The sequence below is a fragment of the Phalangium opilio genome, unplaced genomic scaffold (assembly GCF_054372755.1).
Source record: "Phalangium opilio isolate 3A_F unplaced genomic scaffold, DU_Popi_V2 ptg000079l_1, whole genome shotgun sequence".
Lineage (NCBI taxonomy): Eukaryota > Metazoa > Arthropoda > Arachnida > Opiliones > Phalangiidae > Phalangium > Phalangium opilio.
This window is the reverse complement of record NW_028324187.1, coordinates 6,049,841-6,064,433: the sequence shown is the minus strand read 5'-3', so window position 1 is coordinate 6,064,433 and position 14,593 is coordinate 6,049,841. Positions and strand designations below refer to the sequence as shown.

General features: G+C 35.2%; 1 protein-coding gene across 1 annotated transcript; it reads right to left on the bottom strand.

Annotated features, from left to right (window-relative positions):
- Positions 1–1,670: 1,670 nt before the first annotated feature.
- LOC149654442 (uncharacterized) lies at positions 1,671–5,561 on the bottom strand. The gene is made up of 8 exons (XM_089845202.1): positions 5,247–5,561; positions 3,642–3,692; positions 3,468–3,536; positions 3,311–3,370; positions 2,584–2,655; positions 2,451–2,498; positions 2,088–2,272; positions 1,671–2,017 (listed from the first exon to the last, which is right to left on the bottom strand). The coding sequence occupies exons 1-7, from the start codon at positions 5,406–5,408 to the stop codon at positions 2,135–2,137; spliced, it is 600 nt and encodes a 199-aa protein (XP_089701328.1). The 5' UTR covers positions 5,409–5,561; the 3' UTR covers positions 1,671–2,017; positions 2,088–2,134.
- Positions 5,562–14,593: the final 9,032 nt, after the last annotated feature.

Genomic DNA, 14,593 nt, shown 5'->3' with positions numbered 1-14,593 from the left:
CAACGTCATCAAAACGTAGTTTAAGTGAGCCAATAAGATAATTTAAACTTTTCGTTACGTGTTGGAGGGAGGGGCTCTTTACTACTAACCGTTCTCCATTCCTACTTCTAAAATTAAATCTATCCCTGGTACGAAAGAATTAATTTCGTTCAATCTCTTAATGATTTTTAACTGAGTGTCCTTCTGTTTTATTTACAATTGTAGTGGATATGTCCTTTGTCCATTCCATTCCAATGTAATCTTATACCAACCCAATTGGGTTTATTATTTCTTTTTATCGTTAATAGACAGTTTAAGTAAGAAGTTTGAGGGTTCAATTCGTAACTAGAGGAATAAAAGGGTTGCTTAAACTCTCGGGCGATGTTTCTAGTTTGTTGTCCTTCTGGTCCGAAGTTGATCCTTAAAGTTTTCTCGTTTGCGTGGTCTAAGTTAGTTGATATTTTCCCAACTGGGGATTTGCACTAGCAGTTACTAGAGTAATTGCTCGCAACAAGAATTTCTGGGTAAACTCTTCGAAATTGAATGCTGCTTTTACGAAATCGGACCTTGTTTGTTAAAGATAACAACAAAAGAAAAAGATTACAGCATCTAGTTCATTTTCGGACCCGCTTTAAAAGAAATCCCTAAGTATTTAGTATCGCACGAGGGGCTAATCACTGTTAGATTTCCTGCTCACCGATTACGTGTAATCACTTTAGCACTGCCGAGGGAAGGGCTTTTAAAATGTTCTATTAGTTTGTCAGTGGTTACTGAGATCTTCTAACGAAGTGACGTAGGTGAAGCGACATAGATTCTTGTAAAGCGACCCCAAGTAGGTCTCTGTCAAAGGCTTAATACAGCCTAAACAGGAAGATGGACTGCAAAACCGCGTGTCAAAGTCAATTCTAGCTTGGTGTTCTCGAACTAGTTATCTCGAGCTGTAAGTCTCTAGCATTACGAAGTATAGAAAGTGTCATACTTATGGAATGGAACATATCTTATAAACTTATGATACAGTCAAAGGTACAGCCATGTACACCTATTATACTGAGTGACCAGCCCCTCGGTATAGTATCGTTGGATTGGGAAGGGATATAGCTATCGTATACTTGAAGGATTTAGTCCTACTTGAACGTCTTAAAAAACTCAAGTTCTGACACTCTGAGTGTGCTCGTATCAATAAGGAATGAAGTTACACCAGAAGTGAGATGAGACCAGAAGTACTGAGCTAACCAAATTCTTCACTCGGCGAAGGTGAATATTCTTGATAACACAAGAGCGGTTGGCCCTCTGGTAGCGGTTTCTGAATTTCCCCTCCAAAACGTGAGACGCTCGCGGCGGTAGACGGCCGAACTAGATTCAAGCACTTGCGTCCGTGTTTTGCGGCTTTAGGTTGAGGGGAAGGGGGTGAGACGTTTTTTTGGAACTCGACCATTTTTTTTCTCAGTAGTGTAGGCGCGTGGGAAGCGGCATAAAATCCTCAAATTTGTTCACTAATGCCAGGATCTATTACCAATGCTAGAGCCCTTCACTTCTAGTCTCATCTCACTTCTGGTTACACTGATTGTTGTAACCATAAGTAATTAGTATTGTTCGAAAGTAAAGGATTGGGGTTATAACGTATTAAATGGATTTCGCCGTATCTCTTATAGAACCAGAGTTATAACACTTAAAAAAGTTGAGTCCAGATGTTTGGATTTTGATACGTTTTTATTTAAAAAAAACCTAATTATTTTCTTTACAATAAGAACGTACGAAAAACAATTAAAAAAATTTAAAAAAAATGTTTGAAAACACACTTCTGACTTTGAGAGATCACACGCTGTTACAAATCTTCATTTCCATAATTTAGAAATTTTAATTTAAAAAAAATTAAAACGGGTTACTAATTAATAATTTCCAAAAAACTTGGAATTTTGGAATTCATTAAAATTTGACGATGTAAAAAATTTAAAACCGACTTAGTATTTTTATTTACTTTAGGAAAATTAAACAAGAAATATCTTTGTCATTTAAAAATAATTATTTTAGCACCCATCTGAAAATAGTAATTAATTCGTGTTAATTAGATAATAATAATTTTAATTAGTAATTTAATTATAAATTACCTTTAAAATTATGTATTTACAAGTCAAATTTCACGTCTATGTTTTATTTATTGGTAATAATCAGGGGAAGCTTCGGAGCCTTCTGGGGCAACAACTTGAATCCTGCAAATTCTGGCAATATGGTAATCCATACAGGCTTGGTACAATTGGACTTGTTGAACGATTTCCTTTTCGAATTTCTCAAGCTAAAATTAATAAACAATTTAATTAGTTAGCTAGCTAGGATAGTAGGATTCTACTATATTATAGTGGATTTCCTTCTACAATTAAGAAAACTTATGTAATTTTAGTAAAATTATCAGAGAAACGGAAGTGTTTGTAGTAGGAAACCACAGTGTTGTAGTTGGAAATAATTTTCCCTACCGATTCCTTGTGGCAAGCATCGTGTTGTTGCAAAATGGAGGCTTCGATCTTTAAGTGCAATTAAACAATCAAAATTAATTAAACTTAAATAGAAATAAATAAAGAAAAAAATAGATAAGACTCGACTACTTACTTCCTTGGACAATTTCTTGGACTTGATTTCTTGTCTGGCCTTATCGAATTTGTAACTTCCATCAGCGTTAAACTGTTAAAATTAACATAAGCATTAAATTAAATTAATTAAGCTATACCAACGGAATGATAATAGTGACACGGTGCCTCTAGCTATTCCTTCTAATGAGATATATTAAAACCTTCATTAAGAACCTCACATGCACGACTGAAACTTCATTAATAGCCTGGCAGGCTGACCATACGCACGACTGACCCTAGCCACCTTTTCCAAAAGATTGACCCTAATATGTTGTTACCATGCAGCCTCTTTTCATTTACACTGTTGTCCGTAGAACCAAAACAAATCCCCTTGACCCAAATTAAGAACATTAAAATGTTTCACGGTCTAAGAAACACCGGCAATTTTCGTAATAAACATGACATTCTCGCTACCATATTAACAAGAAGTGATATCTAGTTTATTAGGGAGAAGGTATAAGATGCCTAAGTATTCGCGCGCCATAGTCCCAGTCCCCCTTTCAATTTTCAAGAACCAATGAGATGCTGGTTGTAATTTAGAGGCTGGGATTAACTCCGGACCTACTATACGTTTGGACTGGAGATAAAGCTAGAAATGTGGATGAATGAATTTATACCTTCTCCCCAATAAACTAGATATCACTTCTTGATATTAACAAAGCTTGACCTCACTCTCCAACAAAAACCTTTTAATTATTATATCTTACCCATCCTTCAGCCTTGAGGGCGCAAGTAGTGATTTCTTCGCGATGAGTATCAGCTTGTTTCTGTAATTAAAAATAATTAGACGGTTAATTTTAATTAAGAATTTCCCATAAATTTAATTTAGAATTAATGCTAAATTAATTTGGTTTCAAAACTTACAGCTGTAATGTTTCCTTCTGGGATTGGAATATCGCCCAAGCATTTTTGAATAACTAATTGCTTAGATTCCTAATTAAATAAACCCAAGAAAAAAATAAATAATTAGTAATTAAATAAATAAATATATATAATTTAAGTAAAATTAAATATAATTTAGTTTAGTTTAAAACCTACTCGTTCTTCTGGTTTAGGTTGAAGGTTTTGGCACAAACCCCAGTCGATTTGCTGCAATTAAAGAAAATAAATAAATAAAATTATGGGTTGGTGAATTATTTTAATTAACTTAATTAACTAAGAGATATCCCTTATAAAAATGTATAAATAACCGAAGAGCTTAATGTAGATGGGTGTATATTATTCCTTTAAAATAATATACACCATAAAATTTAAGTGAAACAGATTTCCATAAACATCATAAAAAAAAGTGGTTTTTGTGACCTGAATTTTAAGTTAAAAGTATTTATGTCATCCGGATTAACTAGTCTGGGAGATTCGACCTCTTTCTATATGGTATACTGACACTCTATTATAAATGGCTATAGGCTATAACGAAGTTAAAGGCGGCACCCCGCTATTAGTGCACTGTATAATATTATTTTCGAGGGTGAAACCGATAACGATACAACGATAACGAGCCACGCTTTTGCCTCCTGGTTTCCTCCTCTTTTAAAGTTCCCGATTTGAAATAGCTTTCCCCGAAAAAGGGTTCATTTTTGAGAAAAGTCTAGTAGCGTACATTTATAACAACATTTTTTTAGGGTACATACTCTTCCTTGTTAGCCTAAGTTTATAATAACTCGTTATAAGTTGCGCTGAAGTACGCCGTTGAAGATATGCAATTTAAATTTTAGACGGATTTTTAAAGTGTTTATGTAAATATTTTTCCCTAACTATAGAAAGGTTTAAAGTGAATTTTAAACGACTAAATTATAAAAGGATTACAGTTTTAGTGCTAGAGTTGGCCCGATTTCAAGTATTTATTGACTATCTGATATGGAATTTCGTTGTAATTTAACATATCCTAATTTCAAATGATTTTAGTCCTTCGAGGAGCTGATCGATTTATTTTTAATTCATCAACTCCTGAATTCAAATGAGTCTTTAATCCATTGAGGAGTTGATGGATTTATTTTTAATTCATCAACTCCTGAATTCAAATGAGTCTTTAATCCATTGAGGAGTTGATGGATTTATTTTTAATTCATCAACTCATGAATTCAAATGATTTTAGTCCTTCGAGGAGCTGATGAATTTCTTTCTAATTCATGAACTCCTGAATTCAAATGACTTTAGTCCTCTGAGGAACTAATGACTCCTGAATTCAAATGAGTCTTTAGTCCTCTGAGGAACTAATGACTCCTGAATTCAAATGAATCTTTAGTCCTTCGAGAAGCTGACGAATTTCTTTCTAATTCATCAACTCCTGAATTCAAATGAATCTTTAGTCCTTCGAGAAGCTGATGAATTTCTTTCTAATTCATCAACTCCTGAATTCAAATGAATCTTTAGTCCTTCGAGAAGCTGATGAATTTCTTTCTAATTCATCAACTCCTGAATTCAAATAAGTCTTTAGCCCTTTGAGGAGCCGATTAATTTCTTTGCAATTGCAATTCACCAACTCCTGAATTCAAATGACTTTAGTCCTTTGAGGATCAGTTTTGACAGGGACATCATCACGTACACTCGTACACATTGTATGAAAAAAGCACAATGCGTACGAGTAACGGGGATCTGATCTATAATCTGGTCTAAAAAGTTTTATAAAGAATTGGTACTGACTGGTAGTCCAACTTGGGCGGTTCCTTGTTCTTCGGGGGCAGCTCCAGCGGCTGCTGGGGCACTTGGTTTTGGGGCGGCATCCGGTTTGGGCGCTTGCGGGGCGGCGATGGCTAAAGCGGCGACCAGAAGTAGAGCGGACACTACTTGCAGGAGTCGGGCCATGGTGCAGTTGTTATAGCGCTAAACACACGACGACGAACAAAGTTACGTTTCCAAGCGAAAAGTGACTCGAGTTGGCTTGAAGAATTGCCTTTTTGAACGAAATCTCCCCAGGGGCTTAACAAACCGCGAGACATACTTATACAATTTTACCCGCCAATAAGGATAGACCGTCGACCATTGCGTCATTGCTTGTCACGACTTACGGCTGCTTGACTTCCCCCCCTCCCACTTTTCGGAATAAAAAGGAATACCTTTTCTATCTTGGTTGTACAAATCGACCATTTACGTTCACGCTATGCCTTTCCTGGAAATGGTGCGGAACGTGGTGGAACCCCATTGGTCCACTTGGCCTCCCTTTCAAAGCCATATACACCTTGTATTCAATTTTATTTAATTTTTTTTATACCATCTCACCTGGCGTTCTCAATTTTTGAATTTGGTAGCTTACCTAGAATTAAGATTTAATCGAGGATACGTCTCGTATGGACTAGAATCTTCGTTTATCTTTCCTCTATAGATCAGTGGTTCCTGATGGGCGGATCCTCGAGAGGGTCGATCCATGGTTAAAACTTATTAAACTTTTTAACGTAAGGTGGGCTTCCACTGTGATAGAATTTGATAATGGGTGTCATCATAAGTTTATAAGATATGTTCCATAAGCGTGACACTTCGTAATGCTTGGGACTTACTGAGAGCTAGTTGGAGAACGACAAGAGAATTGACTACACTCGGTTTTTCAGCCCACCTTCCTATTTAGTCTGTACTAAGCCTTTGACAGCGCCTCACCAGGCGTCGCTTTACCTGAATCTATTACGTTTCACCTACGTCACTTCATGACAAGCTCTCAGTAACCTTACCAAAGACCAACTTATGGAGCATAACTGATGGACTTTTGGTGTCATGAACTAATATATTTACTAGTTTGAAAGTGGCACAAATACAAATACCATAATGCCTTAAAAACCAATAACTTAATCGGTTTGAAAAGAACATTGAACTATATTCCAAATATTCAATGTATCCATACATAATTGGTCATATATATCTCTCGGGTAAACTGGCTTTGAGGTGTCTCTTTTATTTTTTGGCATATTTTTCCCCCTTTCTGTTTTTCCAAAAGCTAAAGTCTCCTTAATGTCTCGCGTGGATGACTTTCGAGTCTTTTTAAAATAAAGAAAGACTTTTCTCGGATATCAGGGTGGTTGAACAAGTCCTTGGTCATGACGTCATCCTTAAAAACAATTCCCAACATAAGTATCTTTTTCTCTCTCTCCATCCCAATTCGTTAATATTCGGGGAAGTAAGGTGTAACCCTAAATTAAATATAACCTACGCGATTTAATCATAATAATCAATCATGATAAGTCCTTCCCCCCTGTCTTCCCATTAATTTGTCCGCTGTAACTCGGTTAATAGAGAAATGTTCTAAAAATTAGGTTAAATTGCTTGGTGATAAATCTATATAGCCTTTAGGGTTTAGAGTTTAACTTCATTGCAAGTTATAGATGAACAGTGCATGAATGCTCGTGACCCGGCACGCGCCCTTACCCTTACTGACACTTTATCTTCAACCATAAGAAACGTCACGTGGTTTCTTAAGATGGAAACAGAGCAACCGGACATTGGTCAGATAATTCGTTGGAATCGTGTTTCTCTCTCTTCTTCACCATTGTTATTTGAAAAAATATTGTTGATGTTGAAGACCGACCATGGTTACGCATCCTTGGGTTGTTATAACCATGGACTCCACCTTTTTCTATAGTTACTAGCTCTTTTAATATGTAAATCAAGTCAAATACTGGCTGAGGCAGCTTCATTAGGGACAGGACTAGTTTTTCCAGAATGGCCTCAAGGCTGACGCCCATAACCTTTTTTTCTTCTTTTTTTAACTAGTGTAATTTGGTTTTATAGCATAAATCCTACCTACATGTTTCTCAAAACGCGGGCCCTTTTTCTTTTTGGAATGGCATCAAATGATAGCGATTAGAAGAGGTAGTACTAAGATGTTAATAGCCAATCATACTTATTTTTAATGAGAAACAATATGCTTGATAAATAAATATTAAATATTTGGGTCAGTTTTTTTCGGTTTTAGTCTTTAATTGATTGTATCTTTTTATTTGGAGTGGATAGAAAATAATTGAAAGTGTTATTCGAAAGTAGATATTGGGTAGATTATATTCACTCGAGGTAGATATTCGGTAGATTATAAACTCAAATTTGAAATTATTAAGGTCTATGGAGGCAAACTGTATTGATCACTTTTAATACCGTTTTTTAAGTGGTTATAACTTTTGATCTAGAGTAGATAATTAATAGTTGAAAGTACACGTATGAAGTAGATGTTCGGTAGACTATTCCCTGAAAATTTCGTTAGAAAATAGACGTTCAGTTGATTATAAATTAGAAATATAATTGTTCTCAAATTTGAGTAAACAAATTAATTGCTAAACAAAACATATGCGTCACACCTATATTTAACCAATCGTAACTTTTTATCTAAATTAGATAATAAAAATTTTAAAGTACCCTCGGAAAGTAGACATTCGGTAGATTATTCTCTGAAAATTTCATTAGAAAATAGACGTTCAGTAGATTATAAATTAAAAATATAATTGTATTCAAATTTGAGTAAAAAAAATAATTGACAAACAAAACCATATGCGTCACACCTATATTTAAGCGATCGTAACTTTTTATCTAAAGTAGGTAATAAAATTTTGAAAGTACCCTCGGAAAGTAGACATTCAGTAGATTATTCCCTGAAAATTTCATTGCCGCAACTTAAGAAATATAGTCTGTACAATGGAAATAAATAATTTAAATAATAAATATTCGATTTAAAAAAAAATTCTTTTTAAAAGAAACTTGGCATTTATTAAGAAACTGGATTATTAGGGCCATACTTTACTTACGCTTGAAGTGAAAATTCAGTTAGAAAAATACGTTTTAAAAAGAAAATAAAACTTCCAAACTAGTATTTCTAGCCCTGATTTAAATCTAAATACTGTAAAATAGCCTTCGGGCAACCGAATTAATGCCACCACTAATAAACAACAAAAAACGTTTTTAACTCGAAACCTATTGAATAAAAATTTCTCCGAAGCTGAATAATTTTTCAACATAATCCTAAAATTTAAATCCATTTACTTTTTTTAAAGAAAAGTTTAATTTTTAAATAAAATATAATTAAAGCAAATCGATAGAATTAAAAACCACCTAAAGGCTGATAGTAACTTCGGAAAAACGCCAAAAAAAGAAAAAGATAAGTAAATAAATGAACGGTGGAAAAATATTTACCGGTACCGTAACCTAAAATTAAGTTTTTAAACTTTATTTAAACATTGACCATTGAGAGCGATTTTGGTCTGACCTACAAAAAGGTTCGTTAACCTAACCTAATAAGGATTTCAAAATAATTTAATAATTTTTTTCCATATTAGTTTTTCCCGACCTAAACCATATCCGTAAGTTTATAAAGAATAAGTCTGACACTCCAGCCCACTTTGCGAATTGAATATAAACATGGTGTTAACAGAAGTAAGATGAGACTAGAAGTACTGAGCTAACCAAATTCTACACTTGGCGAAAGTGAATATTCTTGATAAGACACCAACGGTTGGCCCTCTGGTAGCGGTTTCTGAATTTTCCCTCCAAAACGTGAGACTCTCGTGGCGGTAGACGGCCGAACTAGATTCAAGCACCCGCGTCCGTGTTCCGCGGCTTTAGGTTGAGGGGAAGGGGGTAGGAAATATTTTTGGAACTCGACCAATTTTTTTCTCTCTAGTGTAGCCGCTTAGGACAAAAGGTTATAGATGTTACATTTTAGACTCAAAATAGATTTTTCTAAGATATGTTCCTTCCATAAGTATGACACAACCTATACTTCGTAATGCTACTGAGAGACTTACAACTCGAGACAACTAGTTCTAGCGGAACGACAAGCGAGAATTGAAGGTTGAAGTCCTACACTCGGTGGTGGTTAATTTTGCAGGACTTAATTCCATCTAGGTCCTATTTAGTCTTCATTACTAAGCCTTTGACAGCGCCCCAGTCACCAGGCGTTGTCGCTTTACCTCGAATCTAAGACCTGCCTCACTCACTTCATTCATGACTAGCTCCAGTTTGTAACCAGAGATTAACAAACTAAGCCTTTGACAGCGCCCCAGTCACCAGGCGTATGTCGCTTTACCTCTAATCTATGACCTACGTCACTCACTTCATAACAAGCTCCAGTTTCTAAGTTACCAGAGATTAACAAACTTATGGAAGGCCAACATATCTTATGAACTTATGATATACCCTGTATTAAAAGATATAAATTCTTATATTGAATATAACCACCAAGTTTAGCCTATTTATGGTTATATGGAACTGTAGCTTTAGACGTATTTTCTCTTTCTATGGATAAGAGGAAAGTAAGCTCTAAACGACTCTGAGTGAAAGTTAGGGACTTGGAACAGGAAAAACGGTCCAAAGAATATCTATATTAAGTAGTTCGTTGGCTATGGCTATGGGTGCCCTTCCATGCAAGTCGTTGCAACAACACCACGCAGTAGTCACTCCATGCATTCTAGCTATTTTAGATAATATTTCCAAACACGCATAAATCTCCTTTGTATAAGCTGCGATTGCGACGTTTTCCCCGAATAAATATGATCTTTTATTTTTCGTTACCGTATATCCGAGTCGGAGGTTTAACGTTGCGTGACCGTCCCTTGACCCCCTCCACACACAACCCCCCCATCATGCCCCGCTATAAATAACGTGCAAACCTATTCCATCATGCTTTTATTACATGAATTCATCTTTATTATATCCATGAATATTCCTAACTTTGGGCTGCAGAAGTATACGGTACTTGAAGGAGAGAGAGTGATGGAGGTGTAGCTTTCATACCTATAACGCTGTTGTATGTAAGGCAATTAAGTTTTCCCATCATCCTCACTCCTCAGTTTATGGCGTTAGGGTAGGGTCGAACGGTAGGGAAACGTCGAGGATGCCCCCTATGACTTAAAAAAGAAGCTAGTTCGAAGGATATAGGGATGGAGATGTATTTTTCATACCTATAACGGTGCAGTATGTAAGGCAACGAAGTTTACCCAACATCCCCTGTTTATGGCGTTTTGGTAGGGTCGTACAGTAGAGCAACGTCGATAATGCCACCTTTGTCTTAAAAAAGAAGCTAGTTCTGATACAAAAATAATGGTGGTACGCTGCAGTGCTTAATAATCGCCTACCACAAACAGTAGGGGCGAGTATGCGCGAGGTGCACTGGGAGATTTTCATTGTCTCCGCAAAAGATCGCCCATCATCTTCACCGCTCCATCTTACCTCTTTTCTCCATGGAATTACTGAGAAATTTTCAATCTGCCCAATATGAAGTGCTAGTGTAGACCGTGCTCGTCTTTAGTACAAGAGTTTACGCTTAATTTATCCAATAATATTCATAAGGTACTAATAGGTTAGATATTTCACTCCCTTATTACCACCAGCACTTAGATTTTATCTACATATAAATAAATATTCATGAAGTACAGATAGGCAATTACTGAGCAATTTCAGGGCTTTATTGCTATCATGAATTTATATTAAACCTTTCCGTGAATATTAATGAAGTGCAAATAGGCAGTTTCTGAGCAATTTCACGAATTTATTACATGAATTTATATTTATACCCAAGAATACGTAGTCTTTTAGATTATAGATAATTTCCATCAAGCAGGGTTCGTACGCAACCTGGATAACCTGGAAAACATAGACAAGTCAGTCGGGTATTTGGAAAATTGGACACAATGTCAGGGATAATTCAAGGATTTCAAAGACTTTTTCCTTAAATTTCAGGGATAGGTCAGGGATTTCGTTTGGGAAATCAAACCATACTTCGAATTAGCAATGCTAAATATAGGCCAGGTGTGATCATGAAGTGGGCTCTACGGGTAAACACCTTAAAATAGTCAGGGATATTTGTAAAATTGGTCAGGGATAAGCTGGAAAAGTTGGGGCTTTTCAATTTTAAATTTCGTCCTAACCCTGTCAAGACTCTAAAGTCTTATTTATCTATCAGACTTGTAAATTGAATTCCGTCAACGCTTCTCAATATATTCAATTATTTTAAGAATAAAGTAGACTTTAAACTGACATTAACTTCGTTTAATGTTAATTTAAATGTTCTTATAGACACGAAGAAAAAAATAATTATAATTATTTGTTGGAAAACATCATTTAAACAAAATTCACCCAAAATATTTCACGGAAGGACAATTTATTTTTTTTTTGTCATTTTCGTTTCTGGGAAGTCAACCTTTTCAAGTTTTATTATATTTTAGGGAAAAACCCGGGTTATATTTTTTTATTACGCAAGGATACCCGTCAATAATATACACACATTTATACCTAACTAAATAAATCTTTATTCATTACATATCCATCAATAGAGATCTGCATGCATGCTGACAAACAAACGATGCATTTATTCAGTCTCAATATGTTAAAACCTTATAAAGACGTTAGGCCCCATAATACTCCATCTTGTTTCGTAGTAGCAGCTTCTTGTGGTATATACTGCATCATAAGTTTATAAGTGATATGTTCCTTCCATAAGTATGACATTACCTATACTTCGTAATGAAAGAGACTCACTAAGAGCTAGTTCGAGAACGACAAGCGAGAATTGTATGGTTACGCTCGGTGCATGGTTAATTTAGCTGGACTTCCATCTAGTTCCTATTTAGTCTGTATTACTAAGCCTTTGACAGCGTCCCTGTCACCAGGCGTCGCTTTACCTCGAATGTATGACCTACGTCACTCACTTCATGACAAGCTCCAGTTTCTAAGTTACCAGTGACAAACTTATGGTGAACATATCTTATGAACGTATCGTGATATAACAGTGGAACATCTCTTTGTAGAGAAAGACTTTGACTTCAAGAAGTAAATGATAAAATGATAAGAGCATTTACAAAATGAGTTGGCTGAAGTGGCAGATATTAAAATGTTTAGTGTAGAATTACGTTCGTAACTATGTTGAAATATCTCAGAAGAAGCCATGAGAAAGGCGTTAACCAAATAACATACGTTTATTGTATAAATATCTTAGGAACAATTGAGATTCAGAATTAAGTATATATGTGTTTCTAAAACATATAATACACCGCCCTAAGTGAGTCATGGTGTTGCACAGTTATTGACATTAGACAATGCCCTTGTCCTCGTTGTTTCATAATCCGTGAAACTGAAAGAACAAATACCGTATATAATAAAAGTAAGATCCATATCCAAGCAACAACAACAAAAAAATTCAAAGCAACAAAACATAAGTTTGAAAAATCATTTGATAGAATAGATTTTGAACAAAATGACTTTTATTGTAAAATCTCTATGCTTTATCATGGTTCACTTGAACACGTACTAGGACTATATTTTTTTTTTATTTTATCTTCTATGACAAGTTAAATATAAGGTTCTTTGTCAAAAACTGCGCACCACAAAATATAATATAACAACATTTCCGTAATGCGAGCTAACCATTTTCATATTCAAAATAATAAATTTTAGCATAATGGTAATTTGTAAGCATTCAAAACAAATTTATTTCCTACAAATATGTATATGTTTCTTTTAGGTTTTTTTTTCTATTTTCGCTGTTAACCAATTAAAGGTATCGTAATTAACTTACGGGTAATTGGTTGGAACATAGGCAATCTTAATGAATTAATGGAGATCTTTCTATTAATAAATTAGTTTTTTAGACCAAAGTCGAGTAAGACTTCGCTAATTGCTTGAGAGGTGTTTAATTAATTTACGTTCTATTAGTATTGATTTTGACATAAGTGACGTAATAACGTCAAGTAAGGCTGAAGGTTTGTCATCATTTTGTAAATAGGGTTTTGTTTATACCAACAGTAAATAATTACTGTTGTTTATACCTAATGGCGAAAAATAAACAAACATAGGTTGTAAACACGCCTTCAAGGTTTAATTGAGTGAATAAATAATATTATCATACCAGGGATAGATTTAATTTTAGAAGTAGGAATGGAGAACAGAGTAATGTGGGCGCCCGTCAAAGTCCCGGACCCCCCTTCCACGGGACGGAGGGGGTATGAAAGAAGAGCCGGGTCATAGCGACAGAGGTAAAAAGGAATTACGTATTTTTCGCCGTCCCCGTCAGCAACGTCATCAAAACGTAGTTTAAGTGAGCCAATAAGATAATTTAAACATATCGTTACGTGTTGGAGGGAGGGGCTCTATGAGTCGGACTGATGTAAATACTAACCGTTCTCCATTCCTACTTCTAAAATTAAATCAATCCCTGATCATACTTAGTCGCGTTACGGTACTTATTCTTTGGCTCAATACTCTATTTGTTAATTCAACCCTCGTTGATTATAGCCCCTTAGTTTATTTATTAATCAAGCTCGGATTTCCTCGGGGCTGAATCGATACCTCCACATATTGATGAGATTGAATTACAAATATGCACAATGGGAGCAATTAAAACCAGTCAGTAGCTAAGCTTTATGTTATTTTAAGATATCAAAAGATTCTACGGAAGCCACTTTTCTGCCGCTTATCCAATATCAAATTTAAAGGAAATTCCTGGAATATTTTCGTTGATATCATAAGTTCATAAGATATGTTCACCATAAGTTTGTTAATCTCTGGTTACAAACTGCATGGAGCTTGTCATGAAGTGAGTGACGTAGGTCATAGATTCGAGGTAAGGCGACGCCTGGTGACTAAGGCGCTGTCAAAGGCTTAGTAACGCAGACTAAATTGGAACTAGATGGAAGTCCTGCAAAATGCATTGTAAAGGCGTTAGATAAGTGGCAATAAGTCGCAAGATGACTTGGTCCAATTAGCTAGCTGAACTTATAGCTAGCTGAATTAACCACCGAGTGTAAGACTTCAATTCTCGCTTGTCGTTCTGCTAGAACTAGTTATCTCTAGCATTACGAAGTATAGGAAGTGTCATACTTATGGAAGGAACGTATCTTATAAACTTATGTTAATATCTATTGCAAAATTTAACAACGGTCACTGCAGGATATATTTGGAAAATTTGTGGAATTCAATTTGTCATGGTAAATCGTTTTGAAACTTTTGTAATTTTGAAAATGATAAATTTAACCATCGTCGTTTAATATTTTTAATTAAATTTATTTTTATTTTATTTATTTCCT

What these genes read in the sequence shown, in the direction of transcription:
- LOC149654442 (XM_089845202.1), bottom strand. Translation starts at nt 5,408, where the DNA reads ATGGCCCGACTCCTGCAAGTAGTGTCCGCTCTACTTCTGGTCGCCGCT. An exon ending in AACCTAAACCAGAAGAACGA is followed by an intron (nt 3,537 to 3,641) that starts GTAGGTTTTAAA and finishes TTATTTAATTAG; the next exon opens with GAATCTAAGCAATTAGTTAT. An exon ending in ATGCTTGCCACAAGGAATCG is followed by an intron (nt 2,273 to 2,450) that starts GTAGGGAAAATT and finishes TATTAATTTTAG; the next exon opens with CTTGAGAAATTCGAAAAGGA.